Raw genomic sequence first — 27,887 nt, forward strand, 5'->3', positions numbered from 1 at the left:
ACCTGTTTTTTCCCCCCATTTGTAAAACATTTGCAAACTAATCATACTATTACCGCAAATGACATATCATTAAAGTCTAATATCAATTTAATACAGCAACATATGTAAGGAGAGCAGTGCTCGACCATCTACTGTCAGAGCTGGATTACCGGTGCTCAGGCTGGGGGAACAGAACACCCTACAGGTCCTCTATCCAACAAACACAACGACTACTCGGGACCATCCAAAAGTGAAAATACTTTATTGGCTACATGATCAAATCCAATGAATGGGCAGCTGATTTAGGCTCTCTAGCTGAAATGTGTAAGCCTGCCTTTTCACTGGATTTTTTCCACGTAGCCAATAAATTATTTACAATTTTGGACGATACCGAGTAGTTGGCTTCTTTTGGTTAAATATCAATTCAATACCAGTCCTACCAGATAACTATAGCAATACATTGCATTATGTAATCACCTGTATGTAAAATAGATCGTGTGGAAATGTAAGAGGACAGTATTTACCAACCACCTTTAATTTTTTAGTTGAAGCTTCCATATGCAATATTCATTTATTACAGTTTATTTTGTTGCCTATACAAATATGTTTTATGCATTTAGTATTAAGCAAGTGCTGCTGACAACAGCATTTTATTTTACCTAGATTACTGAATATTATTTCTAAAAGACCAAACATTATTTGTTTTTACAGATAAAAGTATCAGTGCAGAGTTTACCATACAGAGTTTCAATAATTAAACTGACATTATTAAGAAAGAATGGTATGTTTTTTGCCATAGGGTAAGGGCAGTTATAAGGGCAGTGGTTTATTGCATTAACAATGCGGGGGTTTTGTGACAGCTATTGACAGAAATATAAAGTGGAGGGATATTGCTCAATCATTGGCTGTAGACTGCTAAATGTGTGATTTACTATCCAGACATGTCGCAGCAACCTTTTCAGTGGTGTTTCAGGTATTTTTTATATACATGTATACGTTTTTTTTACACATTAACAAAGGTTCAACCCACCCAATACTTTATATATAATATTTTGTTTATGCATAGATGTGGATAGGTCACCCACTGGCTTTCCTATCTTTCAGAGTTGAGCCTCGTACACACAATCCGATTTTCCGTCGGGAATTGTGTGATGACAGGCTGTTGGCGGAAAATCTGACCGTTTGTATGCTCCAGCGGACAATTGTTGTTAGGATTTTCTGCGGACAAATGTTGGATGGCATGCTTTAAAATTTTCCGCCAACAACGGTCTGTTGTCGGATTTTTCAAGCATGTGTACACGCATATCTAGGCTTTTTCGAGCGTGTGTACACGCATATCTAGGCTTTTTTCAGTTTTATGGTAAAATACTATATTTTAATTTGTCATTACTTGACTTTAATTTCCTTGTTTATGCTGTATTTCTTCAACATTCCTAATAAAATGTTTGTAAAACAAAGGTTTAACTTCACCCAATTTGACCAATTAACAAATAGACATTTTCTCAAGTAGGAGCAATCCCAAGTGTTTCATATCATCTGAAGTTTCATAAAGCACATAAATAATGTGCAGATACGGTACTTCAAATAAACAAACATAAAAATGTGACGATTGGGGGTCTAAACAGGCATCATGCAGCCATGTGGTCAACAGTGGTTGCACGCCTTACGTCCTTGTTGCTGGATCTAATATAATTCAACACAAAGTGTGGCAGTCAACCTGCCTGAACACATCTGTTTTTTTCTACTACAGGGTATACCTGAAAACCTGTGGCACAGATATAAAACTTCAGCTTGAAAACTGGTGCTTCAGCCTTCTCTCCCACTCCCAGAATCCTCACCAGTGTTCAGAAAGTTTATCTATCTTAGTGGTGGACAGTGGGGCATTTTCCCCTCAGGCCAGTACTAATAAATTATGTTGGGCTTGTGGCCCTGAGTAGAAATTAGCTGCTGGGTGTTATAGAGGTACCTGTCCCCCATCAAGACCTGCAATCAGAGTGAAAACTTCAGGCACCAACTTCCTTCCAGCAAAACAAAAGTCCAAATTTCACTTTATATGAGGACCACCTGCATAAATACCTGCAAGTCAGGTTACATTTACTATTCATGCCCTACTTCCACACTCTGTCTGTCATAATGCCTAAGCATTGTATAGTGGGCAATTTTGAGATGTTTGTCTACTCTAATTTTTATTTAGGTAATCACCAACATCTTTGTTTACACTCTGAACAAAATCTTAAACCATATACTGTTTTGTGTATTTTTATAATGCTTTTTAGAATTCAGGGTCTAATAATTTTGGTTACCCTAGTTTGGAAAGAATACATATATTTAAATCAAAACTAGATTAAAGAAATAAAAATCACTTTATTTGATCACCAGGTGCACAACCATCACTTAAACCTTTAAATTCTCTGTTACAACAGCAGGATGTGATCATTCAGTATTGTTGAAAATTAACACATTTTATTGGCAGTGAACTGGAGCGTTGAGTCCTTGAAATGTACTGCTCCTTTTCTTCAGTACCTATGGAATGTTGTCACATACTAAACAACTGGTAAACTCACAATAGGGAGAATTTCCAATTATAGGTGAAAGCAGAAGGTTTGTATAGTTGCAGTACAACAGTGGTAAAATACACTTCATATTCAATAGTAAATTATACATTTTCTTTAAATTATAGTATATCTAAACCCATGTTAAGGGTTACTTTACTTTGCACAACATCTTTGCATTGCCTTAAGGTGGTCCTAAACGCTCAATGATTTTTACCGTAATGCATTCTATGCATTAAGGTAAAAAAAACAAAAAAAACTGAGTGCAGCTCCCCCCCACAGCCCGCCATTAATACATACCCTGAGCCCCATCTAAATCCAGCAATGTACGTGATAGCAGCGGATCTTGAGTCTCTCTGTTCTCATTAGCCCACACAGCAGCAGGAGCCATTGCTGCTGTCAATCACGAACAGTAAGTAAATGAGGAAAGAGCAGGAGGCAGGGCTGAGCTCTGTGTGTGAATGGACACGCAAAGCGTGGCTTGGGAGCAAGTCTGCTTGAGTGCCCCATAGCAAGAGACTTGCTATTGGGGGCCCCAGAAGGAAGAAGATTGGGGCTTCTCTGTGCAAATCCATTACCTTTAGAACTTAATTTAAAGCGGAGGTTCACCCAAATAACATCTATATCAGACCAACTTCTTTATACTTCTAACATGTACAGTCCACATTTTTTTTTTTTTACGCTGTACATACCTTATAATCTATATTTGCAATCTGGCTTCCGGGTACTTCTCCCCATGGGAGTAGGCATTTCTATGCAGAGGAGGAATGTCCTCTGGGAGGTCGCCCAGATGATTGACGTCCTTTCAGAAAAAGTTCCCCCTGGCGGATAAGGCCCCACCCCCCGTCTTGCGTAGGCGCGTCACGGCGTTTCCGAAAGAAGCCGAACATGCAGAGCTGCGAGTCGGCTCTAAATGGTGCCTGCGCACCGACTTGGAGCTGTGTAGAGCTGACTGCGCAGGTGCCGTATATAGCTTCTTCATGTTCGGCTTCTTTCGGAAACACTGAATCATCTGGGCGACCTCCCAGAGGACATTCCTCCTCAGCATAGAAACGCCTACTCCCGCAGGTAGAAGTACCCGGAAGCCAGATTGCAAATATAGATTATACGCTATGTACAGCGTAAAAAATAAATAAATGCGGACTGCACATGTTAGAAGTATAAAGAAGTTGGTCTGATATAGATGTTATTTGGGTGAACCTCCACTTTAAAACATTTGTCGTACAGCTGTTTCCATTAAAGCTCTGAGGGTTTTTGGACTGTATCATTAAAATGTTGCTATTTTCTGCCTTTATTCTGTACATACAACCATACATTTCTGCCATAGAAGTTCTTTATCATTGCTACTCTGATACACAAGACTGAATCTAGGCATCAGGTTTAAGCAGGACTGAGATTCTAAGGCCCCGTACAGACAACCGAACATGTCTGCTGAAACTGGTCCGCGGACCAGTTTCAGCAGACATGTTCGGTCGTGTGTAAGCCCGAGCGTGCAGGATTCCAGCAAACATTTGCCCGCCAGGCCTTTTCCCAGCGGGCAAATATTTCTGGACTTGTTTTAAAACAGCCTGCTGGAATCCTGCCTGCTCGGACATGTTCGGTCGTCTGTACAGACCTACCGTACATGTCCGAGCACCCGCCATCCCTCGCATGTGTCGAATGACTTTGACGCATGCGTGGAAGCATTTAACTGGCAGGGCCGCCCACGTCGCCGGCGCGGACACGCCCCGCGTATTGTTTACGCGCGGATTTCTGTACGATGGTTAGTACAGCCATCGTACAGAAATCCCCGGGCAGACATGTACGGTGAAAACGGTCCGGCGGACCGGTTTCATCGTACATGTTTGCCCGTGTGTATGCGGCATTAGGCTATGGTCCGACAGGCACTTTATGCATTTTTCAAGTCAGAATTTGCCATAGATAGGTTTTAAAATGTTGTTTTTCATTTAATAGCAAGGGATCAGCATATAGCAAGTTCTATAAAAGTCGCTATATCATCTTCTTCACACCAATAACAAATGAGAAGCCTCATGGTCCCATCACATACAGTAACACGCAGAGCGAAAATCAAGCTCGAAAATATTGCTGTAAAATGTTCAATATGGTTTCTAGCACTAGCCATACACAACCTAAGTGCAAGAAATGTGACTAATGAAAGTATGACTTGCATTACTCAGGCCATACAGACATGTGGTAAAGATTACCTTCAAACTTTATAATGGATTTTTATTGCGCAAAGAGATCTTTCAAGATCATGGATTAAGAAAAGGGTGAAAATGCTAATTCAAAGGAGACAGATGGATTGGGTATCTCCACCTTCCCTTTATTGCATTAAACTTCCAACTAAAAGTTTTGAGCAATGATATATTGACATTTTTAAAGGTCATTTAATGCTATTTCGTGCCAACTGCTGGTCTAAAGTACTACACAAAAAATTATTGGCCAAGATCAAGGGAATGGTTTTACTATTAGTTGTGTTGTAAGTTATACGTGTATATATTTTATGTCTTTTTACATAGAACGTGTAATTTGTTATCAATATTCTGCTTTTTTCTTTTCTCTCCCCCGTCCTGCAACAATTTACCCATACATTACTAACACACATTATGCAAGTGTTGCCTTGATCATTGGTGAAAGCATAAATTCAAATCACAAAAAAATTTAACACAAGAGATTATAAGCTTCAATGGAGTGTCTTTACCACAAAAATAACTAAAATGCTTATCAAATGGATTTACAGTGCATTTTAAAGATACAGCATACTTGTTCATAAGCAACTTAATAGTGCAAACTTACTGATTAGTGTTACAGGAAACACTAAAAGCTGAAGGACAATTTCCTGTAAAAAAATTGTGTGCAATTCATCCTATCAAGTATAGTCTACATTCACAGAATACACATATCTTTCTGCAGAGAAACCGTGAGAAAAGAGCACACAATTTTGTAAGAGGTACAGCTGGGTGGAGATTTATAAAGCAACACAAACATAATATTGCAACAATAATTTATATACAGCATATGCTATGTAGTAACACAGCACTTGACATTTTGAAATAATTCCCAGGGATATGGTACTTGTTGGTTGTTCCATCTAAACAACTAGCTTACCATCAAGGTTTCACTTTGGAGCCATATAATGCCCTTTAATAAATACTAACTCACACTAGCACATGTCCACATTTCCAATGGTTATTAAATAATTTACTCTAGTTCTTTAAACCAATATAAAGCTTAGAGCACAATTAATGAATACAGTTATCAGTATCCAGAAATCTTCAGTTTGATTAATCAGCTTTAGCTGTAAAGGACATCCCCAGTGCCAAAGTCCAAACCTTAAAAATCCAAGTCAGCTGCTGAAAACTAGAATTTTGGTTTTATGCTAAATGAACTGTATTTTACATTTCGTATTTTGTTAAGGCTGGGTTCACACTAGTGCGAATTAGATGCGGCTTTTACCGCATCCAATTCGCATGACAGGAGTTTGCAACTTGCCCTCTATGGAGCCAGTTCACATATCTCCGCTGCGACTGGCTTGCACAGGAGTCCTAGTCATCTTTGGCTGCGTTTCAGGGCCGAATTCAGGCAAAAATTCGGCACAGATACGGAGAACATGGATGCACCAGACCTCTGCTGCGAGCCTGCATCCATCGGCAGTTGCGAACCCAGCCTAAGATAACATTTTTCCCTTGGCAGTTTACTAGGAACGGCCACTTTCAGATTTTCTTTTTTTTACCATACAGCCTGGAAATGATACAAACCACCATACACTACACTTCAAACAAGAAACAGTTACACACCTTACTCTGAAATCACAAAATGCATGTGATAATCGCACATAAAACTACAATGTCTGTTGAAAGGACATCACAAGATAAATAAGACATTTTCAACAAAAACACAGTAAGATGACCCTTCAGTGGAAAAAAGTTACATTGTTACCAACTTTAGCTGGTTTATCAAGAAAAAGGATTCTTTCTTCCACTAATGGATATTACAGTCTATTGTGAATATATTTTTGACTAGGTATGTGCCGAAAAGGCTGTATACATTTCACCTTATTTTTCTGTGGACTTGTTAGCAACTACTTCTAAAACATCACTTGACAAAACTCACAGTAAAAGGAAAGCACATTTATGCAGCATAAAGTCACCCACTGATGCCAAGGAAATAAATCAGGCAGCTTCTCCTTGGCAGCTCTAGGGGATAATAAAGAGGCTATGCCTTTGTTGCTTTTCTTTAAAATTCCATCCTGAGGATCCAACAAGGAAAATAACACTGAAAGATAGTCTTCATTTAAAATATACATCACTATAAGATAAAAAATACACACACTTTATAGGATTCTACAACATGTGCAAATATGTCATCTTTGTGATCAAATCTTATAGCAACCCATCCAGGTTCTTTTGAACAGTCTGCTCTTCCTTTTCACTATCTGGTTGCTCCAGAGGTGTATAATTGTTTTGGTAATCTTGAAGGATTGTAACAACATCATGGTGTCCAAAGTGCATAGCTTCATCCATAGGAGTATTATTCCATCTGCAAACGGAAACATAGGGTTGTTTTTCCATTGCCTGACATTTGCTAATAGCCTGCAGCTCACAGACACAGGTTACATGTATCTTAATGGGTAATATGGGACAGGTAAAAAGGGAAGAACAAGATGCTATGACACTGAGAAAATGCATAGGATGCAAGACCCAGTAATGACATGTGCAGTGGTCCTTTGTGTTATTTTAAACTGGGCTAAACTGCGTGTGTGTATCAAAGTTGGGATATTAGTAGAACCATCTGTTCACAGATGCGGCTTTATCCATTTGGCTGCCGAGAGGCAACGGCCTGGTAGCAGGCCGCGGCCCGGTGGTTTTGGACCCCTGTTCTATTGGATTTAGGGTAGATAAGCATGGTAACCATTCAATGGTATCAATTTCTTCATCCTCCAGGAATTGGCTGCATGCTCTCGCCACATGAGACCGGGCATTGTCCTGCACCAGGATGGACCCAGGACTCACTGCACCAGCGTAGAGTCTGACAATGGGTCCAAGGATTTCATCCCGATACATAATGGCAGTCAGGGTGCCATTGTGCGTCCCTCCATGAATATGGCTCCCCCAAACCATCACATTGTTTTTAATTATAGGGACGACCGGATTATTTGCGGTTTTTGGTTTTTTAATTTAGAGGTTAGCTGATCTGGGTAGTGGAGTCCAAAAGGTGGTTGGTCATCACTTGAAAAATTACTGTGCATGGTGGAGATATTTAAACACATCTAAATTCGAAAACAAACATTTTATTTATTTCATCTTACTAATCCTTAGCTATCATTGCTGCACTATTTTTCAGTTTTTCCTCCTCTTCCATTTCACCCAATGATCTGGCCAGTAACATGCATCCTGTCTTAGGGTGGCTCCTCTATCTATGGAAATGCAAGGGAGGCAACCTTGGACAGCACCACAGTCTAGATAGGGGAGTGTTAAATGCACTGGTAGATTTAGATGGACATTACACAAGTGACATTCCCTTTTGGGATAATGTTTTTGCATAAATGAATAAAAGCTGACCATTGTGAACACCCCTGTCAATGGTAAATGGTTTGTCTCAACCCTATAACTTCCACTTTTGCGGCACATTTTGAGCTGTGCAGGAAGCTGAAAAATAACAACTGGATCAATAGATAAAAAAGTAAAATTAAAGACTTTGTTAAAGTAGAGTGGAGTGGAGTGGAGAGGGGTTAGAACATCTGCGTTTTCATTGCTGTCTGTGCCCCCTGTTAAAAGGAGATATAACCTCCCTATTAGTCTTGTTTACTATTCCTATAAGAAGTAAAAGAACATTTTGGCTTGACCCCAGAAAAGTAATAGTGGGGAAATCTTCCAATAGGGACACTAGTTCTCGTGAACTGGGGTCCCCAAGGAATTCCTTTACTTTACAGGAATTTCCCCCCACTTCGTTTTAAAACACAATTTTCATTATTTTTTTATGGAATTATGAACATTATGAGGTTTAATAGACCCCAGTTTTCTCCAAAAAGAGGACATGTCATGATCCACGCTTTTACAAAGGATGTTGTTCATCCCTTCTGATAGCAATATATTTGATAAAAAATAAAGGACGTGAATTTTTTTTTATAAAATAATAAAAACAATTAAAGCACACCCATACCATACGCCAGACCTCAAATTTTCCACTCGCCTACTCGCATTTTGCGAGTGGAAAATTAGGTCTGGCAAGGAGCTGGGATGCCTGGGAGAAGGGGGGCGAGCACCACCGGCGGCCGTTGTTGATCGGGAGCTGTTCTTCCAGCGATCGCCTGTGGCAGAGAGCATTGAGGTAGAGGAGGCCCGCGGTATCACCGAGTGGTATAGCCCGCTGTAATAGCATGACATTGAACTTTTCTCTGCTCGTTCTCACGCACAGCCCCGCCTCCTCCTAACCCCGCGCTTGTATGACAGAACGCATCCCAGCATTGGACCCGCATTCTGTCTATTACAGGCGCGGGGTTAGGAGGCGGGGCTGTGCGTGAGAACGAGCAGAGAAAGGTTCAATGTCATGCTATTACAGCGGGCTATAACACTCAGTGATACCGCGGTCCTCCTCTACCTCAATGCTCTCTGCCACAGACGATCGCTGGGAGAACAGCTCCCGATCAACAACGGCCGCCGGCAGTGCTCGCCCCCCCCCCACTCCACATCATGCAATGAAGCGGTGAGGCGTATTTAATATTTAAGGTTGTCAGGTAAAGGGTGACTAATTACCTTCATTTCGTTATAAATGGTAATGTGTTAATTGACAGTGAATTATACCGCTCGGTGATCCCGCAGCTCTCCTCTTTCTCCGGTCATGATCTGGCCACCAATGGGGGCACAGCGAGTCCGCAGTGGGGGCACAGTGAGGCTGCAATGGTGGGCACAGGTGAGGCTGCAATGGTGGGCACAGGTGAGGCTGCAATGGTGGGCACAGGTGAGGCTGCAATGGTGGGCACAGGTGAGGCTGCAATGGAGGGCACAGGTGAGCCTGCAATGATGGGCACAGGTGAGCCTGCATTGATGGGCACAGGTGAGGCTGTACTGAAGGGAACTGATAAAGTTAATATTTATTTTTGTAACTTAATTCTGCATAAAACATTTAAGTGTCATTTCAAGAGATAATTCATAAGGGCGTGATTAGCGTCAGAATTAGCGGCAGGGCATGGTAGGGGTTGGGCGGGGAAACTGGTGGCGAGTAACCCTTGAGGCCTGGCTAGTGGCTCAAGACCTGAAATTTTGAGCCCTGCCATACGCATTTGTAAACGGTGATGTAATCACACCACGCATATTACGTATTGCCACGAATATCATAGCAAGAGCAAGAATTCTAGCATGAGACCTCCTGTGCAACTCTAAACTGGTAATCTGTAAGGGCTTTTAAAGTGTTGCCTCTGGAGATTTTTAAAGCGGGGGTTCACCCTTTCGACGGGAAAAAAAACATTTTTTTTATTTTACCTTAAAATCAGGCATTGTAGCGCGAGCTACAGTATGCCTGTCACGATTTTTTTACCGCCGTACTCACCTTGTAGTCGTCCATCGAAGATTCCGGGGAATGGGCGTGCCTATGGAGACGGAGGATGATTGACGGCCGGCTCTGGCGCGTCACGCTTCTCCGGAAATAGCCGAAATAGGCTCGGTCTTCACGACGCGTGCGCATAGCCTGTGCGCAGGCGCCGTGAAGAGCCGAGACCTACTCCGGCTGTCTTCGGGGAGAGTGACGTGCCAGGGCCGGCCGTCAATCATCCTCCCTCTCCATAGGCACGCCCATTCCCCGCGGGAGCCGGAATCTACGATGGACGACTACAAGGTGAGTACGGGGTTAAAAAAATCGGGACAGGCATACTGTAGCTCGCGCTACAATGCCTGTCTCGATGGTAAAATGGGTCGGGGGGGGGGTGAACTACCGCTTTAAATATTGTATTTTGTCACCATTCCACGGTTTACACCTTTTTACTGTAACAATCTTTTAAATAAACTAAAACAAGTGTATTGTATTTGTATGCACTAAAACTAATGAAAAGCGAGGTATGTTTTTTTGAGCAGATTCATACTTACCTAGGTGGATGCAGCATTGGTCCGATGCTGCATCTGTCCCCCGTCAGCTCTAACACTGAGAACTGAGCAATCAAACGTCGCCAATTGCTTGGTTTGAAAAACTGCTGCACAAATATCATGTGACACAAAAAATTGCAGGTACCAATATTCTATTCTCCTGAGCCTTTGCTTTCCAGAAAATATATAATGTTTAGGAGTTCTAAGTAATTATTCAGTAAAAAAAAATTGTCGATTTTTACATGCATGAGAGAAAAGTGTCAGAAGTGGCTTGGGCAGCCAATGGTAATAGTTTTTGGCCTTCATCATACTTAGTCTGGTTATACTCTCTCATTGTTCCCCAATCTCTAGTAGTCACAGTTACAATATCATGCACCAAAGTATGCCAACATGCCTGAATGTATGGAAAGCCGATAAATGGCTCTATATTCAAGCTTGTATCTGTGCTATAAACTGGAAGTTGTGATTGCAGTTGGCTGAAGACACAAGGATTTTTTTTTAATTGACTACTCATTTATTTTCACTATGCCTAAAGTGTATATAAAAATATATTTTTTAATTATCAATAGAGAAGTGTTAAAACTTCCCTTGTGTTTTATTGCCATCTGTGACTGTGTTGGGCAGAGTAATCCTCTCCATTTATCCTGGTGACAACGGTCAAAAAGGGATAGAAAGTGATGGCAAAACCGCCAATGGGGACAGCTGCTTAGGCGACGAGTGTCTAGAAGGTGTTTTTCTTTTCTAAAAGCATATTAGTTTAAATGTGACAGAGGGAAAAAAAATTAAATAAAGAGACATTAACTAAGAATAAAAACTAATATTTGGGGCTTTGGTGGGGCACGAGGGGCCGCTTTTGATGGGGCACAATAAGGGTGCATTTGATGTGTTTTTTTTCCCAGTTTGTTAGGCCCCCCCCCCCCCCAAAAAAAAAATTGAGCACCAGCCTCCACTGATTGAAACAGAATTGTAAACATTCATGAAGAATTAGAATCAACAGAATTTATCGGTCATGTTTCACATACGGCTCTAAAACATCTCCCAAAATATGCTGGAGGCATGTTTTTATTTTTTTAAGCTTGTCAGCAGGAGAGAGAGCAAAGGATCTCTACTCCAGAAAACACTAATTGTCTGGCTGTGATGTTCAACATGTCGCTTTGGTACTTTCTACGCTACTGATCTGGAGAAATTTTGCAGATCAGGAATCCTGATTTGGCTTTACTGAATGCCTTGCCGATTAGCTACTCAGAATGTATTGAAGACCAAACAGGCAAACAACTAGCATTTTCAGGAGCTAGTCATCAATAGCTACATCATTTTTCCCAGCACAGATCTCATTTAACCACTTCCATACCAGGCACTTACGCACCTTCCCGCCCAAGCCAATTTTCAGCTTTCAGCACTGTCGCACTTTGAATGGCAATTGCGCGGTCATGCTACACTGTACCCAAACAAAATTGGCATCCCTTTTTCCCCACAAATAGAGCTTTCTTTTGGTGGCATTTGATCACCTCTGCGTTTTTTTTGCGCAACAACTAAAAAAAGACTGAAAATTTTGAAAAAAAATACGTTATTTTTTTCTGTTAATTTTTTTGTAACTAAGTAAGTTTTATCTTTCAATTACGGGCACTGATATGGCGGCACTGATGGGCACCGATGAGATGTCACTGATGGACATCGATGAGGTGGCACTGACGGGCACTCATAGGCGGCACTGATGGGCACACATAGGCGGCACTGATGGGCACACATAGGCGGCACTGATGGGCACACATAGGCGGCACAGATGGGCACACATAGGAGGCACAGATGGGCACACATAGGAGGCACAGATGGGCACACATAGGAGGCACAGATGGGCACACATAGGAGGCACAGATGGGCACACATAGGAGGCACTTATGGGTGGCACTGATGGATACTTATGGGTGGCACAGATGGGCACTGATAGGTGGGCACTGGGCATGGATGGGCACTGGGCATGGATGGGCACTGTGGGGTGGCACTGATGGACACTGTGGGGTGGCACTGATGGACACTGTGGGGCGGCACTGACTTACCCATGTTGCCAGTCAGTGCCCATTTGTGGGCACTGATTGGCAAACCCCCCGTCAGGAGAGCCGCCGATCGGCTCTACTTGCGTCTGTCAGACACGAGTGAGGACGAGCCATCAACGGCTCTTCCTGTTTACATCGTGATTAGCCGTGATTGGACACGGCTGATCACGTGGTAAAGAGTCTCCGCCGGAGGCTCTTTACCAAGATCGGAGATGCAGGGTGTCAGACTGACACCCCGCATCACCGATCGCCACGCTGCGCGCCCCCATGGGCGCGCGCTGCATGAAATCCTGCAGGACGTCCATGGACGTCCAGTCAGGATTTCAAAACCACTTCCCGGACGTAAACCGGCTATAGGCCGGGCGGGAAGTGGTTAAGTTTCATTCAGAGTTACAGTTTAATGTTTGGGCTCACTAGGCATCCTGAATACCTTTGTAGTTGGTGTCTTTACCACAAACACCCAACGTTAATGGCTGGAGGACTAGGGATAAAAGGGTTTAGATTAGTCCAGCTTTGCAGATCAGTGTAATCAAGTTGTGATGTTATTTAGGATCAGAAAGGGGTGGCCATATACCGCCAAACAAATGTAACAGGTCCAAAGAATAATTATTATTTAGGACAGACAAGCTGTAGCTCTTTTTTTTTTTTTTACTGTAGATCTTACTTTTTTCAAAATTTGAACGCTTAATAGTGGCCACCCTTTGATGTCTGCATGTACCTGAATATTTTACGGAGTGCTTCATGACCTTGAAACCTGTAATTATGTGATATGCAATTATTGTGATTCCTTTCCAAGGCCGAGAAATTGCAATACCTCCCCTTCCATCTACAACTAGCTACTGGTTCTCAATAGCAGCAGGTGAGTTTAGTAACCAATAGCTAGGTGTAGGAAAATCTGGACAAGCCCTTACCTTTTGCAAGCAATATAAAATTATGCATATCAGAATACTCTAGGTCAGCCGTCACTAAATGGCGGCCCGCGGTCCGAGTCCGGCCCGAGTGATGCTTCTGCCCGGACCGCAATGCCGCCAGTATAATTTTACTGTCAGCGTTGGTTTGCTGGGGCCGCGGGTTTCCCCAGCAACCAGTGACGCTGTGAGCGCACCGCAGGTCTCGGAGTTGACCAGCTTGCACTCACGGACCGCGAGTAGGGGCTTGACGTCACATGCGCGCCCCGCCCCCTGCTGCTCGCGGGTCCACTCCTGGCTCTCCTTACGAGTATGAGCACGTTGTCACATGCGCGCCCTGCCCCCTTGCTACTCGCGGTCCCGGGCTCCTTATCTCGCAGCATTGCATTCAAGGTATGTGACATGTTTCTTAGTGATCACTGCTGGTCATATGTTTAAAGGTCACGCTATTGGGCACCTTTTTTATGTTAAGGGGCACTCTGATGGACGAATTTTATTTTAAGGGGCACTCTGATGGGTATATTTTTAATCTGCACACTGATGAGCATATTTTGTTAAGGGGCACACTGATGGACACATTTTGTTGTGCCCATCAGAGTGCCTCTTAACATAAAATATGCCCATCTGTGTACACATTAAAAATATACCCATCAGCGTGCCCCTTAAAATAAAATGTGTCCATCAGAGTGCCCATTAACATAAAAGGTGCCCATCAGCCTGACCCTTATTTTATGTTAAGGGACATTGCTGATGGGGACATTTTTTGTTAAGGGGCACTCTGATGGGCATATTTTATTTTAAGAGCAACACTGATGGGCACATTTTGTATTAAAGGGCACTCTAAATGGCCGATTTTATGTTAAGGGCCATGTTTTGTTGTGCCCATCAGAGTGCCCCTTAATATACATTTTTCCCCTTTCAGGGTGTCCCTTAACATAAAATGTGCCCATCAGAGTGTCCCTCAATATAAAATGTGCCCATGGGCACATTTTATGTCAAGGGGCATGCTGTTGGACATATTTTATGTTAAGGGGCACTCTCATGGGCAAATTTTATGTTAAGGGGCACTCTGATGGGCAAATTTTATGTTAAGGGGCACTCTGATGGGCAAATTTTATGTTAAGGGACACGTTCTGTTGTGCCCAGCAGAGTGCCCCTTAATATAAAATGTGCCCATAAGGGTGCCCCTTAACATAAAATTTGCCCATCAGAGTGTCCCTTAACATAAAATGTGCCCATCAGCGTGACCCTTATTTTATGTTAAGGAGCATGCTGATGGGCACATTTTATGTTAAGGGGGACTCTGATGGGGACCACCTGATGTAAAGGAGCGCTGTGATGGGGACACCTGATGTAAAGGAGTGCTGTCATGGGGACACCTGATTTAAAGGGGTGCTGTGATGGGGACACCTGATGTAAAGGGGCACTGTAATGGGAACACCTGATGTAAAGGGGCGCTGTGATAGGGACACCTGATGTAAAGGGGCACTGTGATGGGGACACCTGATGTAAAGGGGCGCTGTGATGGGGACACCTGATGTAAAGGGGCGCTGTGATGGGGACACCTGATGTAAAGGAGTGCTGTCATGGGGACACCTGATTTAAAGGGGTGCTGTGATGGGGACACCTGATGTAAAGGGGCACTGTAATGGGAACACCTGATGTAAAGGGGCGCTGTGATAGGGACACCTGTTGTAAAGGGGTGCTGTGATAGCGACACCTGATGTAAAGATCCACTGTGATGGGGACAAATTGGGACTTGAGATTCGGACCTCGGCCCAAAGAAAATTTTAGTGACCGGACCTCCTTGAATTTTAATTCAAGACCCCTGCTCTAGGTGGTGGGAGCCAGGGCCACTTGAGAAGACTTTAGTACATTTTATTTCCATTTAATACTAATATAACTAATGCATGTCATGAGTTTGGGAATACTTTGCATTCCTACCATATGTGTCATATATTGCCATTACCATACATGTCATTGTACAAGGGTGGGTCCTGGACGGGTACCATGTGGCACAGATATGGAGATTGTGGTCCCTTTAAGGGGGATAGGGTGTACGGGTGAAGAATTCCGGGACGGTTGGACAGAAGAGAGGACCGACTCTTAGTATCGGCTTATTTGGGACCTGGAATTTTGGAGGCCCCCTGAGTAACATTTGGGTGGGAAAAGGGCCTCCAATCCTGACTAAAGGGTCTCCTGTCCCTACAGGGTTAAGCAGCACATAAGGCAGGAAACTCCCAGTGTTGGTGGGTGGAGTAGGAGTTGATAGGAGACCTGGCTCTGTGATGCATGTGTGCTGCAAAACATCCAAGGCAAGGTTCACATACAGTTGCCATAAAAAGTAAGTGAACTACTTACAGCAGTGCTGAACTTTCTCCATTTATAGACAATTTGTCTTACCGTGGACTGATGAGCAGCAAGGCTTTTGGAGATACTTTTATAACCCTTTCCAGCTTTATGCAAGTCAACAATTCTTAATCGTAGGTCTTCTGAGAACTCTTTTGTGCGAGGCATCATTCACATCAGGCAATGCTTCTTGTGAAAAGCAAACCCAGAACTGGTGTGTGTTTTTTATAGGGCAGGGCAGCTGTAACCAACACCTCCAATCTCATCTCATTGATTGGACTCCAGTTGGATGACACTCCAATTAGCTCTTGGTGATGTCATTAGTCTAGGGATTCACATACTTTTTCCACCTGCACTGTGAATGTTTACATGATGTGTTGAATAAAAACATGGTAACATTTAATTATTTGTGTGTTATTAGTTTAACCACTTCCCGCCCGGCCTATGGCCGATTTACGTCCGGGAAGTGGTTCTGAAATCCTGACAGGACGTCCATGGACGTTCTGCAGGATTTCGGGGCGCGCAGCGCAGTGATCGGTGATGCGGGGTGTCGGTCTGACACCCTGCATCTCAGATCTCGGTAAAGAGCCTCCGGCGTAGACTCTTTACCACGTGATCAGCCGTGTCCAACCATGGCTGATCACGATGTAAACAGGAAGAGCAGTTGATGGCTCTTCCTCACTCGCGTCTGACGGATCGCCACACTGGACCACCAGGGAAGCCCACCCTGGTCCACCGGGGTGGGCCAAAAAAAAAAAAAAAAAAAAGCATTGAAAAAAAAAAAAAAAATGCCAATCAGTGCCCACAAATGGGCACTGACTGGCAACATGGGCAGATCAGTGCTGCCCCACAGTGTCCATCAGTGCCACCCCAAGTGTCCATCAGTGCCACCCCACAGTGTCCATCAGTGCCACCCCACAGTGCCCATTCATGCCCAGTGCCCATCTGTGCCACCCATAAGTATCCATCAGTGCCACGCCACCCATAAGTGCCGCCCATGAGTGCCCATCTGTGCCGCCTATGAGTGCCCATCAGTGCCGTCCATGAGTGCCCATCAGTGCCGTCCATGAGTGCCCATCAGTGCCGCCCATGAGTGCCCATCAGTGCCGCCCATGAGTGCCCATCAGTGCCGCCCATGAGTGCCCATCAGTGCCGCCCATGAGTGCCCATCAGTGCCGCCCATGAGTGCCCATCAGTGCCGCCTATGTGTGCCCATCAGTGCCGCCTATGTGTGCCCATCAGTGCCGCCTATGTTTGCCCATCAGTGCTGCATACCAGCGCCGCCAATCAGTGCCACCTCATCTGTGCCCGTCAGTACTAACTCATCGATTTCCATCAGTGCCATCTCATCGGTGCCCATCAGTGCCGCCATATCAGTGACCGTAATTGAAAGAGAAAACTTACTTATTTACAAAAAAATTAACAGGAAAAAATTAAAACGTAATTTTTTTTCAAAATGTTCAGTCTTTTTTTTAGTTGTTGCGCAAAAAAAAAATAAAAAAAAAAAAAAAAAAAATCGCAGAAAGCTCTATTTGTGGGGAAAAAAGGACGCCAATTTTGTTTGGGAGCCATGTCGCACGACCGCGCAATTGCCATTCAAAGTGCGACAGTGCTGAAAGCTGAAAATTGGCTTGGGCGGGAAGGTGCGTAAGTGCCTGGTATGGAAGTGGTTAAGCAGACTGTGATTGTCTAATGTTGTGACTTAGATGAAGATCAGGATCACATTTAATGACCAATTTGTGAAGAAATCCATATCATTCCAAAGGGGTTCACATACTTTTTATGGCAACTGTATATGTGATGCAGGAACCAGCGCAATTCCTGAGAGGGTTCCCACATCACATGTCTCTCACAGGCAGTTCACACTGCCCTATGCGAACTGCTGTTGGTGTCAATACAAAGACAATGACACCCCCAGATTGGTTCGCAGATTGCAGTGCGAACTGTGAAATTGTGCAGGAATCAAACTGCATGGGTGAAATTGATTCCAGTGCAAAAAAAAAAGGGCCCTGCACCATTTTTGTCCGAATGCGATGCAAACTCAATCTGTATGGCTGAATTCGCATCACACAGACATCGCATGTGATCTGCACAGCAATACGAATCACTTGCAATGTCCGACATCGTAATAGCGTGAACCCAGCTTGTTAACCCTGGGGGTAAAGCCTTCCTGGACTTTTTCTTATTTAATAGTTTGATTTGTGCTCAAGGTGAGCATTTTTTTTTGTGTTGCATTTTCTGAAGTTTGTTTCCCTAAACAAAAATACTTTTATGTTTAAGTTAACAGGCAACAGCACGTGGTCCCGAGGTGCTACATTCCCTGAAGATTACTTTATATATTGCTTTTACAAGTACATGTCCTGAAACATTATGTCCATATTATTGAAAAAAAAGTTTATATAATGTACCACAGAGATGTACTGAAAGAAACACAAGAAAACACTTTACAACAAAAACAATGTTGTATATATGGTATTTGTAATGTCATCCTTAACACACTCACCTGTCTTTTGGAAAAGGATTAACCTTGCAAGCTTCTAGAAGAAAGCGCACAACTTCAACATGACCTGTAATTATTAACAACAAATAAGTCTATCACAAGATATCTACAATATAGGCACCATCCTATCTGCAATATTCACACAAAGCTTATTTATATGCATATCAAATCAGTGCTGTCTAGGTCCTTCATTGGAAAAGTACAAAGATATAGGGCCATATTCTCATAGAAGTTACGATGGAGTATCTCAGGATACTCCATCGTAACTCCCTTTTTTGGCCCGTGTATCTATGCGACTGATTCTTAGAATCATTTTCGCATAGATACACTTAAGATCCGCCATCTGTAAGTCACTTACACTGGCGGATCTTAAATGTAATGACGCCGGCCGCCGTTAGATGGCATTTACGTGAAGGACTCATTTGCGTATGCAAATGATCCTTCTACGCCAATTCCCGAACGAGTTCGCGTCGCGTAACCGTCGCTAACGTCGTTTGTGTAAGCGGAAATTTAGTCCTGCTATATGAGGAGTAAATTTCCGCAAGTCCCACGTAGGCCATGTTACGCATGGCGTCGGGTCCGCGACGTGTTTTTTCGTTGGGTACGTCGTTTCCGTAAGTCGTTCTTGAATACGACTTTACGTCAATGACGCACACGTCGGCGTCATTGACGTTTTCCGCCGAGAACTGGAGCATGCGCACTGGGCTTTTTGAAGCCCGGCGCATGCGCAGTTCATTAGAATCGGGGGCGCGCTTAATTTGAATACAAGCCGCCCCCTTGGAGATCCGCCAGGCTACGCCGGGGCATTTACACTCCGCCGTCCCAACTTATGGAGCAAGTGTTTGGGGAATACAACACTTGCTCCTGTAAGTTGGGACAGCGGAGTGTAAGTGCCTTAAGCGCAGCCCGCGGATTTTTAGAGAGAATATGGGCCATAGAATATATTAAAAGGAATGTGACTGCACTCAAAAGGCAAAAAAAAAGTATTGTGTACAGTACAGGATATATATATTTTTTTTTTAGAAAGCGAGTCTAAAAAGGCAGACTGGTCCTTAATGCTGATCAACAACAAATGGGTTCTGTTCAAATATTTAGAGGGGAACAACTTGTACAAATTTAATCTCAGTCTTCCCAGTGACATAATGGACTGTTCAAAGATCCCAGAATTGGGTGAGCTCAGCAAAGATCTTCAGGTGTAAACTTTATGAGCTGTCAAGCTTCTGCTCACAGCACTCCACTCTGAAATTCTGGGGTTTTCTTCAACAACCAGCTGCCTGCCAATTGACAGTAAACATACTAGATGCAGAAGTTTACTCCAGAAGATCCCTTGATCAGTGACATGCACAGCAAGTGTATTGCACATCATAATTCTAAACCCTTGGGCATGCAAGCTGGGGAATATCAGTAACCTGGAACTCATGATCGCTTGGGACGAAAATAGAATGGAGCAATGTGGGCTCATGTGTGGTCATATTTTAGATATGCTGCTGCATTTGCATAGTTTGTGACATGACTTCCTGGGTTGCGTACCCTGCAGTGGAAGGGGTTTTTCCCTCCACCCTCCCCCCTTTTTGCCCCCTCTATTTTTCCTTTACTTACTTCTCTGTCACTTTGGTAGTACCATTTGGTATTATAATCATCTTCTACCTAAATCAGGTTGCTACCACATTATGCTTCTACACATTACTTTGGATATATCACTAATGTTTATTGAACCAGTGGGGTTTTGATACTGGAACTATAACGCTTAGGCCCCTTTCACACTGGGGCGGGGTTAGCGGTAAAGCGCCGCTATTTTTAATATACCGCCAATTTCGCAGTGCTATTCTGCCGCTAGTGGGGCAGGTTTACCCACGCTAACAGTCGAGAACAGGTTAAAAACCACCTCTGCAGACGTGCTTTGCCGGGGGTATAGCTGCGGTGTCCCATTGATTTCAATGGGCAGGAGCGGTGGAGGAGCAGTATACACACCGCTCCTTCCCCACTCCAAAGATGCGGCTAGCAAGACTTTTTTTTACCGTCCTGCTAGCGCACCGGTCCTGCGAAACGACCCAGCGTGAAAGGGGTCTTACAGAGTTGTTCTATACTACTGTCCCGCTGTTTTGAATGGGGTTCCTTCATTGTGTATGTATATTGATCTAATTGTTAACTGTTTTGTTCAGCTGTTATATAACCTGACAATTTTTTGCTCTATACCAATTGATATGTACGACCTATAATTCGTGGAAAGTCATTTTTTTCGGCTTCTATTAACATGTTAATGTGTTTTGTGAAAACCTAATAAAAACTTACAATAAACAATTTTTTTTTTTGTATCAAATTATAATTTTATTACGTTTCACATTATACTAAATATATGTACTTCAACAATCTCATTTGTAAAAAAAAAAATCCATTTCCCCTTTCCCACTCCCTCTTCTGCTTTGACCCATGTTATAATCTTTCTTCCTCCAGTCCTCTAAACAAAATTTGTTCTGTTCCATTAAGCATAATTCTAAACCCACTCCAATCTAGTTATCTTTTCATACAAATGACTAAAATGGGAAAGCACATACCTTCTGCTGCTGCTACATGCAAAGCTGTGCGAGAATCATAATCACGTTGCTCCATATCCATTGCCGACAATGCAAATCTAGAAAGAAAATATAGTAACATTTTGAAATTTAAAGCATAAAAAAAAAGCAGTGGCCAAAAATATTAAGGATAGTTCGAGATGAACATTGTTAAAGCGGGAGTTTTTTTTTTTTAACATTAGATTGATGCTCGTTTTGTTAAGGGGAATTGGTAGTTTTTTTAAAATCGAAGCAGTACTTACCGTTTTAGAGAGCGATCTTCTCCGCCGCTTCCGGGTATGGTCTTCGGGACTGGGCATTCCTATTTGATTGACAGGCTTCCGACGGTCGCATACATCGCGTCAAGAGTAGCCGAAAGAACCTGAACGTCGGTGCGGCTCTATACGGCGCCTGCGCACTGACGCTCGGCTACTTTCGGAAAATCGTGACGCGATGTATGCGACCGTCGGAGGCCTGTCGAAAGCCTGTCAATCAAGTAGGAACGCCCAGTCCCGCAGCCCATACCCGGAAGCGGCGGAGAAGATGCATCTCTAAAACGATAAGTACTGCTTCGATTGTAAAAAAAACACCCGATTCCCCTTGACAAAACGAGCCTCAATCTAATGTTATATATACACACACACACATTATATATATATATATATATATATATATATATATATATATATACACACACACACATACACACGTATATATATATATATATATATATATATATATATATATATATATATAATGTATGTATGTATGTATGTATGTATGTATGTATATACACACATAGCCTTGAAAAAGTATTCATACCCCTTGAAATTTTCCACATTTTGTCATGTTACAACCAAAAAAAAACGAATGTATTTAATTGGAATGTATGTGATAGACCAACACAAAGTTGCACATAATTGTGAAGTGGAAGGAAAATGATGTGAAGGGGTGTGCTTCCGCGCCAAAAATAAAAGAATTAGTACAAATTCAACAAAGTGAAAAATAATTAACTACTTGGGTATTAAGCTGCTCCTCTGGGTCAGATTATTAAGAAAATAATGTGCAATAGAATGAAAGTGTGAAAGAGGGCGCTAAGGAAATGTGGACTCACTGGTAAAGATACCCTCACACAGAAAGGGACCTCTCAGTGGGTCTAGTGAATTGAATATAATAAACACTCCTGTGACGATTAGCAAAAAAGAAACAAAAATAGCACAATATGGTAGATAACTATATAAAGACAATATGGTACTAGATGCCGTGAATAAAATGCTGAAAAAATTATTTATATTTCACGATCTCGTGAACATGCACAAAATGCTGTGAAAAGAAAATATAAAGTGTCTCTCTTTGGCACTCTAATTAGTGCAGTCCATTAGGTGCGATTTGCCGATACAATAAGTGATCATACGATACAAGGTGAATATTCATACAGCCATCACCATCTAATACAGCTTCACCCGATGTGTTCTGATCTGTTAATACTCTTACCAGAAGGTGTGGACCCCTTTAATTAAAAAGGATGGTCTGCTGAGCTGAACAGGTTAAAGTGCCTGCTGGGGAGCAGAGAAGTCAGACTGCCTCCGACATATGTTTCGTGGTCTTCCACGTCATCAGGGAAGACCACGAAACATATGTCGGAGGCAGTCTGACTTCTCTGCTCCCCAGCTGATCCCGCACTTAGACGCTACAGCTGTCAATAGGACTCCCCGCACAGCGGACGATCTCTGCACTCGTGAGCCAGAGTCTTATCCAGCGCATGCCATCCTAGTGCCGGGCAGGCACCCACCAAGTAAGGGGCCACTCAGCCACTTTGTTTTTATACATTTTTAATAAACAATAATGCACTATTAGCTCTCCTTTGTTTTTTGGATTCCTGAGATACGATTGAGCCAATCACAGCAGTCTGAATAGATGGTGTCCAAGTGTGCATGCACTTTAACCTGTTCAGCTCAGCAGACCATCCTTTTTAATTAAAGGGGTCCACACCTTCTGGTAAGAGTATTAACAGATCAGAACACATTGGGTGAAGCTGTAATAGATGGTGATGGCTGTATGAATATTCACCTTGTATCGTATGATCACTTATTCTATCGGCAAATCACACCTAATGGACTGCACTAATTAGAGTGCCAAAGTGTGACACTTTATATTTTCTTTTCACAGCATTTTGTGCATGTTCACGAGATCGTGAAATATAAATAATTTTTTCAGCATTTTATTCACAGTATCTAGTACCATATTGTCTTTATATAGTTATCTACCATATTGTGCTATTTTTGTTTCTTTTTTGCTAATCGTCACAGGAGTGTTTATTATATTCAATTCACTAGACCCACTGAGAGGTCCCTTTCTGTGTGAGGGTATCTTTACCAGGAAGGAAAATGATAAATGGCTTCCAAATAAATATCTGAAAAGTGTGGCATGCATTTGCATTCAGCCCCCTTTACTCCGATACCCCTAACTAAGAGTCCAGCTGTGTGTAATTTAATCTCAGTATAAATGCTGCTGTTCTGTGAAGACCTCAGATGTTTGTTAGAGAACCTTAGTGAAAAAACAGCATCACAAAGGCCAAACAACACACCAGACAGGTCAGGGATAAAGTTGTAGAGAATTTTAAAGCAGGGGTAGGTTATAAAAAAATATCCGAAGCTTTGAACATCTCACAGAGCACTGTCCAATCCATCATCTAAAAATGGAGAGAGTATGGCACGACTGCAAACCTACCAAGACATGGCTGTCCACCTAAACTGACAGGCCGGACAAGAAGAGCATTAATCAGAGATGCAGCCAAGAGGCCAATGGTAACTCTGAAGGCGCTGCGGAGATCCACAGCTCAGGTGGGAGAATCTGTCCACAGGACAACTATTAGTTGTCCACTCCACAAATCTGGCCTTTATGGAAGAGTGGCAAAAAAGAAAGCCATTGTTGAAAGAAAACCATAAGAAGTCCTGTTTGCAATTTGCGAGAAGCCATGTGGGGGACACAGCAAACATGTGGAAGATGATGTTCTGGTCAGATGAACAAAATGCTATGTGAGGCGGAAAACTAGCACTGCACATCACCCTGAACACACCATCAACATGAAACATGTTGTGGGGATGTTTTTCTTCAGCAGGGACAGGGAATCTGGTCAAAGTTGATGAGAAGATGGATGGAGCCAAATACAGGGCAATCTTACAAGACTCAGCCGCACCCTCAACATGGATGTGTTCGAGTATAGAGCTACACGCACGGTTAATACCGATGGAGTTTTCATTGGCAACGACAGTGAAATAGGTGGTCTCTTTTTCAGACTTAAGAATATCATGACATCAGAGCTACACTTACAGTGGGACATATTTTTTTCCGAACAATACATCTCTGAATCCATGGTACCCAGGAGCCTTAGGTAGGACGTCCATCCCCAGCAGGGAGACCCCGACCTTGACTCCTGGTTCAATTATTTTAATGAAGCAGGCACTAAATTCCTTGGCTTCCTTGTCACTAGAAAGAGAAATAGACTGCAAATGCTAGATAGAGAAATAAAAGATAAACTTTTGACCTTAAGAAACTCTACAATTCTCTTTCCTCAAGTCTCCAAACTCATCTTGAAAAAGAGGAGAGAGAGGAGAGAGACCAAAAAAATAAAAAACAAAAAATATTCCAGAGCCTCGGGCGACTACAAATCAGGGGTGGTCTTTGGCTGGCAGAAATGTATTGTACCTGCATCTACATCAAACTCCTATGGAGGTCGACACCAGTGCTAGTAGTTCCAACATCAAGGTTGGGTCTATCCTACCCAGTTCTATACTCCTGTGCTAGTTAAGCCTTTACATACAGTATGAAACTAAACGCACAGTTTCATGCCCAGTGGGTGTCCTCTATTGGGGGTGCCCAGATAACCAGCCACATAGAGATCCTATGTGCCCTTTAGCAAGTCGCTGTGTTCCAAAACAGGGAAGAGCTGCAGGTTTTGAGAGGCTTTAACATGCTTCTGCCTGCAAAACGCGTGGATGACGTGCCCGCGATCCACCCCTTCCTCTTTGTCCCATAAAGCGTTTGCGTCTCTGTGGGAAGAAGGATTCTCCTGGTGGCAGTGAGACAAGGACCTGATCGCCCCATGGCAGAGCTCTGCAGCGGAGAGTGTGCTGTCTGAACTGACCTGACACTGTCTGGAGCTTGGCGAGTAAACACTTGACTCTTTACTCCCTCTAGTGGCGGAAATAAAGACACCACTTACAAGGAAAACGTTTTTAATACTTTTTTTTCCGCGCTTACCTGATCCACGCCGTAGGTTTGCTGAAAATCAGACAAAAACCAATCTTCACCCATCACGGCGGGTATTGTGTGCCAACCTACAGGGATATGGGTTCCTGCTTAAAGGATGTCTCTTCCCTGAGCCTTGTAAAAGACTCTGCCAGGACTTTCAGCGCTTGTAAAAAGTGAAATTGCTGGACCGTAGAGCCCACCTCCTACAAAGAGACATTACAGGCGACACCTCGTGCGTGAGGCAAGATTCCATCAAATTAAGGCGTAATAATTTAAGCGTCTTGGATGGACCCAAAGTATAGCTCTTTTGCCCCACGAGCCTCTATGGCAGAGCTTCCTTTAGCACTATCCTCATCGCGTCCAATCTTCTTAGACACTTAGAAACTAAGGTACTTCCTGTATGAGAGGGGTTATATGGAGGGGAACTTGTTCTCATTGGTTGTGCCAGTGTCCAATCACCTCTGGTGACCATACAACCCACTATGTAATGACTAAGCTCTGTGTCCCGTGGTGTACGATAAAGAAAAAAGGGTTAAATGCTTGCATGAATAAGATGCCAGCACTGACAGAATTAACCCCAAGTCGACTTTTAAAAAAAGTGCTTGTCGGCTTGAAAAAAATAAATAAAAAAAGTTGGTGTGTCCGCCTTGCTTCCACTTTTTGTAATCTTTGGATGATTACCTTATAAAAGTCACTGAGAAATTCTTTGAGTACTGGACTTTTAATCATACAAGTTTACATAAGATATCACCGTTCAACCTGCACTCTGAAACTGTGGCAGTAAGGGTCTGGTGTTTAATGGGTTTTTAATTCTGTCTGTGTCTTGTTAGGATTCTTCATTTACTGTTTTTAAATGTTGTTTTTTTTCTAGTCAGAAAGATTTCCCTTAATTTGCCATTTTTCTGATACCCGACACATATAGGGAACATCTTCCTCATGCACACAGAACACATTTAAATTCTGACACAGATTCTAAACCTTCCCGAGTCTACTGTCAGACATAAAGTAAAGAGAAGTCTCTAAAACAGGGACACAAACAGCAATTAAAGTAGAACTCTTCCCAGTTCTCACTAGGATTGAAATGTATAGTGTACAATAAACCAGGGCTCTATGTCCTGCACAGCAACATCATGGCACCATCAGGCAGAAGATCACTGTGCCTGACAGTGCCTGTGTTAAACTGCCAGATGCCAAAGTAATCTGCCACTCTGAAAATCGCAGTCCCCAATTCTAGGCTTACTGTAAGAAAGCCCTGCATGCAGGGCCTTCTCATTGCAGTGGCTGGTTTAAAGAGATGTGCCATAGTTTGGCAACCACGGTCATGAACTGAATATTACACAATAGAATATGGACAGCTTCCAATTTGGAAAACCCAAATAGAGTAAATACAAAAAAAACACAAACGTTGGCAAAGGTTTAATAAGACCGTTTAAACGTTGTACTGTAGTAGGAGTAACGCTCACACACACACAGTATCTCACAAAAGTGAGTATACTGCTCACATTTGTGTAAATATTTTATTATATCTTTTCATGTGACAACACTGAAGAAATGACACTTTGCTACAATGTAAAATAGTGAGTGTAAAGCTTGTATAATAGTGTAAATTTGCTGTCCCCTCAAAATAACTCAACACACAGCCATTAATGTCTAAACCGCTGGCAACAAAAGTGAGTACACTGTGGGGAGCAGCTGTGTTAAATTTGGTGTTATTGTTTACTCTCTTACTGGTCACTGGAAGTTCAACATGGTAAAGAATTCTGAGGATCTGAAAAAAAAATGGTTGCTCTACATAAAGATGGCCTAAGCTATAAGAAGATTGACAAGACCCTGAAACTGAGCTGCAGCACTGTGGCCAAGACCATACAGTGGTTTAACAAGACAGGTTCCACTCAGAACAGGCCTTGCCATGGTCGACCAAAGAAGTTGAGTGTATGTACTCAGCGTCATATCCAGAGGTTCTTTCGGAAATAGATGTATGAGTGCTGCCAGCATTGCTGCAGAGGTTTAAGGGGTGGGGGGGTGGTCAGTGTTGTAATATTAATATAGATGTGTAGGTATTTAAAATATTGTGTTATGTGTATGGCATGGTATATCTGTGTTACAGGCATTCAAGGTTACACATCAAAAGGTGTTTGCTGACCAAAAGGGTTAGTGGTCAAACAGATCAAAGGAACAGCTGAGGACCCCTTGATGTGTTAATCTTATCCAAGACTAGGTGTTTGAGATGGCCTGGTACTTCCTTACATACATAAGGAAGTATTTATTGATGGTAATTAGACTTGGGGAATTTTTCATTCGGGGAAACAGTTGGTTGACCTGGAAGAACCACTCCCTCCAGTGAGAGACCAGCTTTTGAGGCAGTCAAGCTGGCATTTAGTCTAGTCTTTGTCACTCTGATATGAATATAGCACAGGTCTAGGAAAATATGTGATTCTGAATTACTCTGTTGGATTTGTATCGTCTGTGGACTTTGGATGTTATTGGAAGTTAATTAAATTTGCGTTCTCTGGAGAGCCTGTGTGTTGCTGCGAAACAACGTAATTTATAGTCATCATACTATACATCTATATCACTACATTTATTGGACATATTATGAGATCACTACAGTCAGCCTGTCAGTACTCTGACCATACGCCACACACTGCATCAAATTGGTCT

General features: G+C 42.7%; 1 protein-coding gene across 1 annotated transcript in view; it reads right to left on the reverse strand.

Annotated features, from left to right (window-relative positions):
- Nucleotides 1–5,208: 5,208 nt before the first annotated feature.
- Nucleotides 5,209–27,887, reverse strand: part of GLS (glutaminase) — a 166,768-nt gene continuing 144,089 nt past the window's right edge. The window contains exons 16-18 of the mRNA XM_040357134.1: nt 20,976–21,052; nt 18,424–18,487; nt 5,209–7,070 (exon numbers count right to left, since the gene is read on the reverse strand). Coding sequence (XP_040213068.1) covers nt 6,914–7,070; nt 18,424–18,487; nt 20,976–21,052 — 298 coding nt within the window. The 3' untranslated portion in view covers nt 5,209–6,913. The remainder of the gene's footprint in view (nt 7,071–18,423; nt 18,488–20,975; nt 21,053–27,887) is intronic.

This window comes from Rana temporaria, chromosome 6 (assembly GCF_905171775.1).
Source record: "Rana temporaria chromosome 6, aRanTem1.1, whole genome shotgun sequence".
Taxonomy (NCBI): domain Eukaryota; kingdom Metazoa; phylum Chordata; class Amphibia; order Anura; family Ranidae; genus Rana; species Rana temporaria.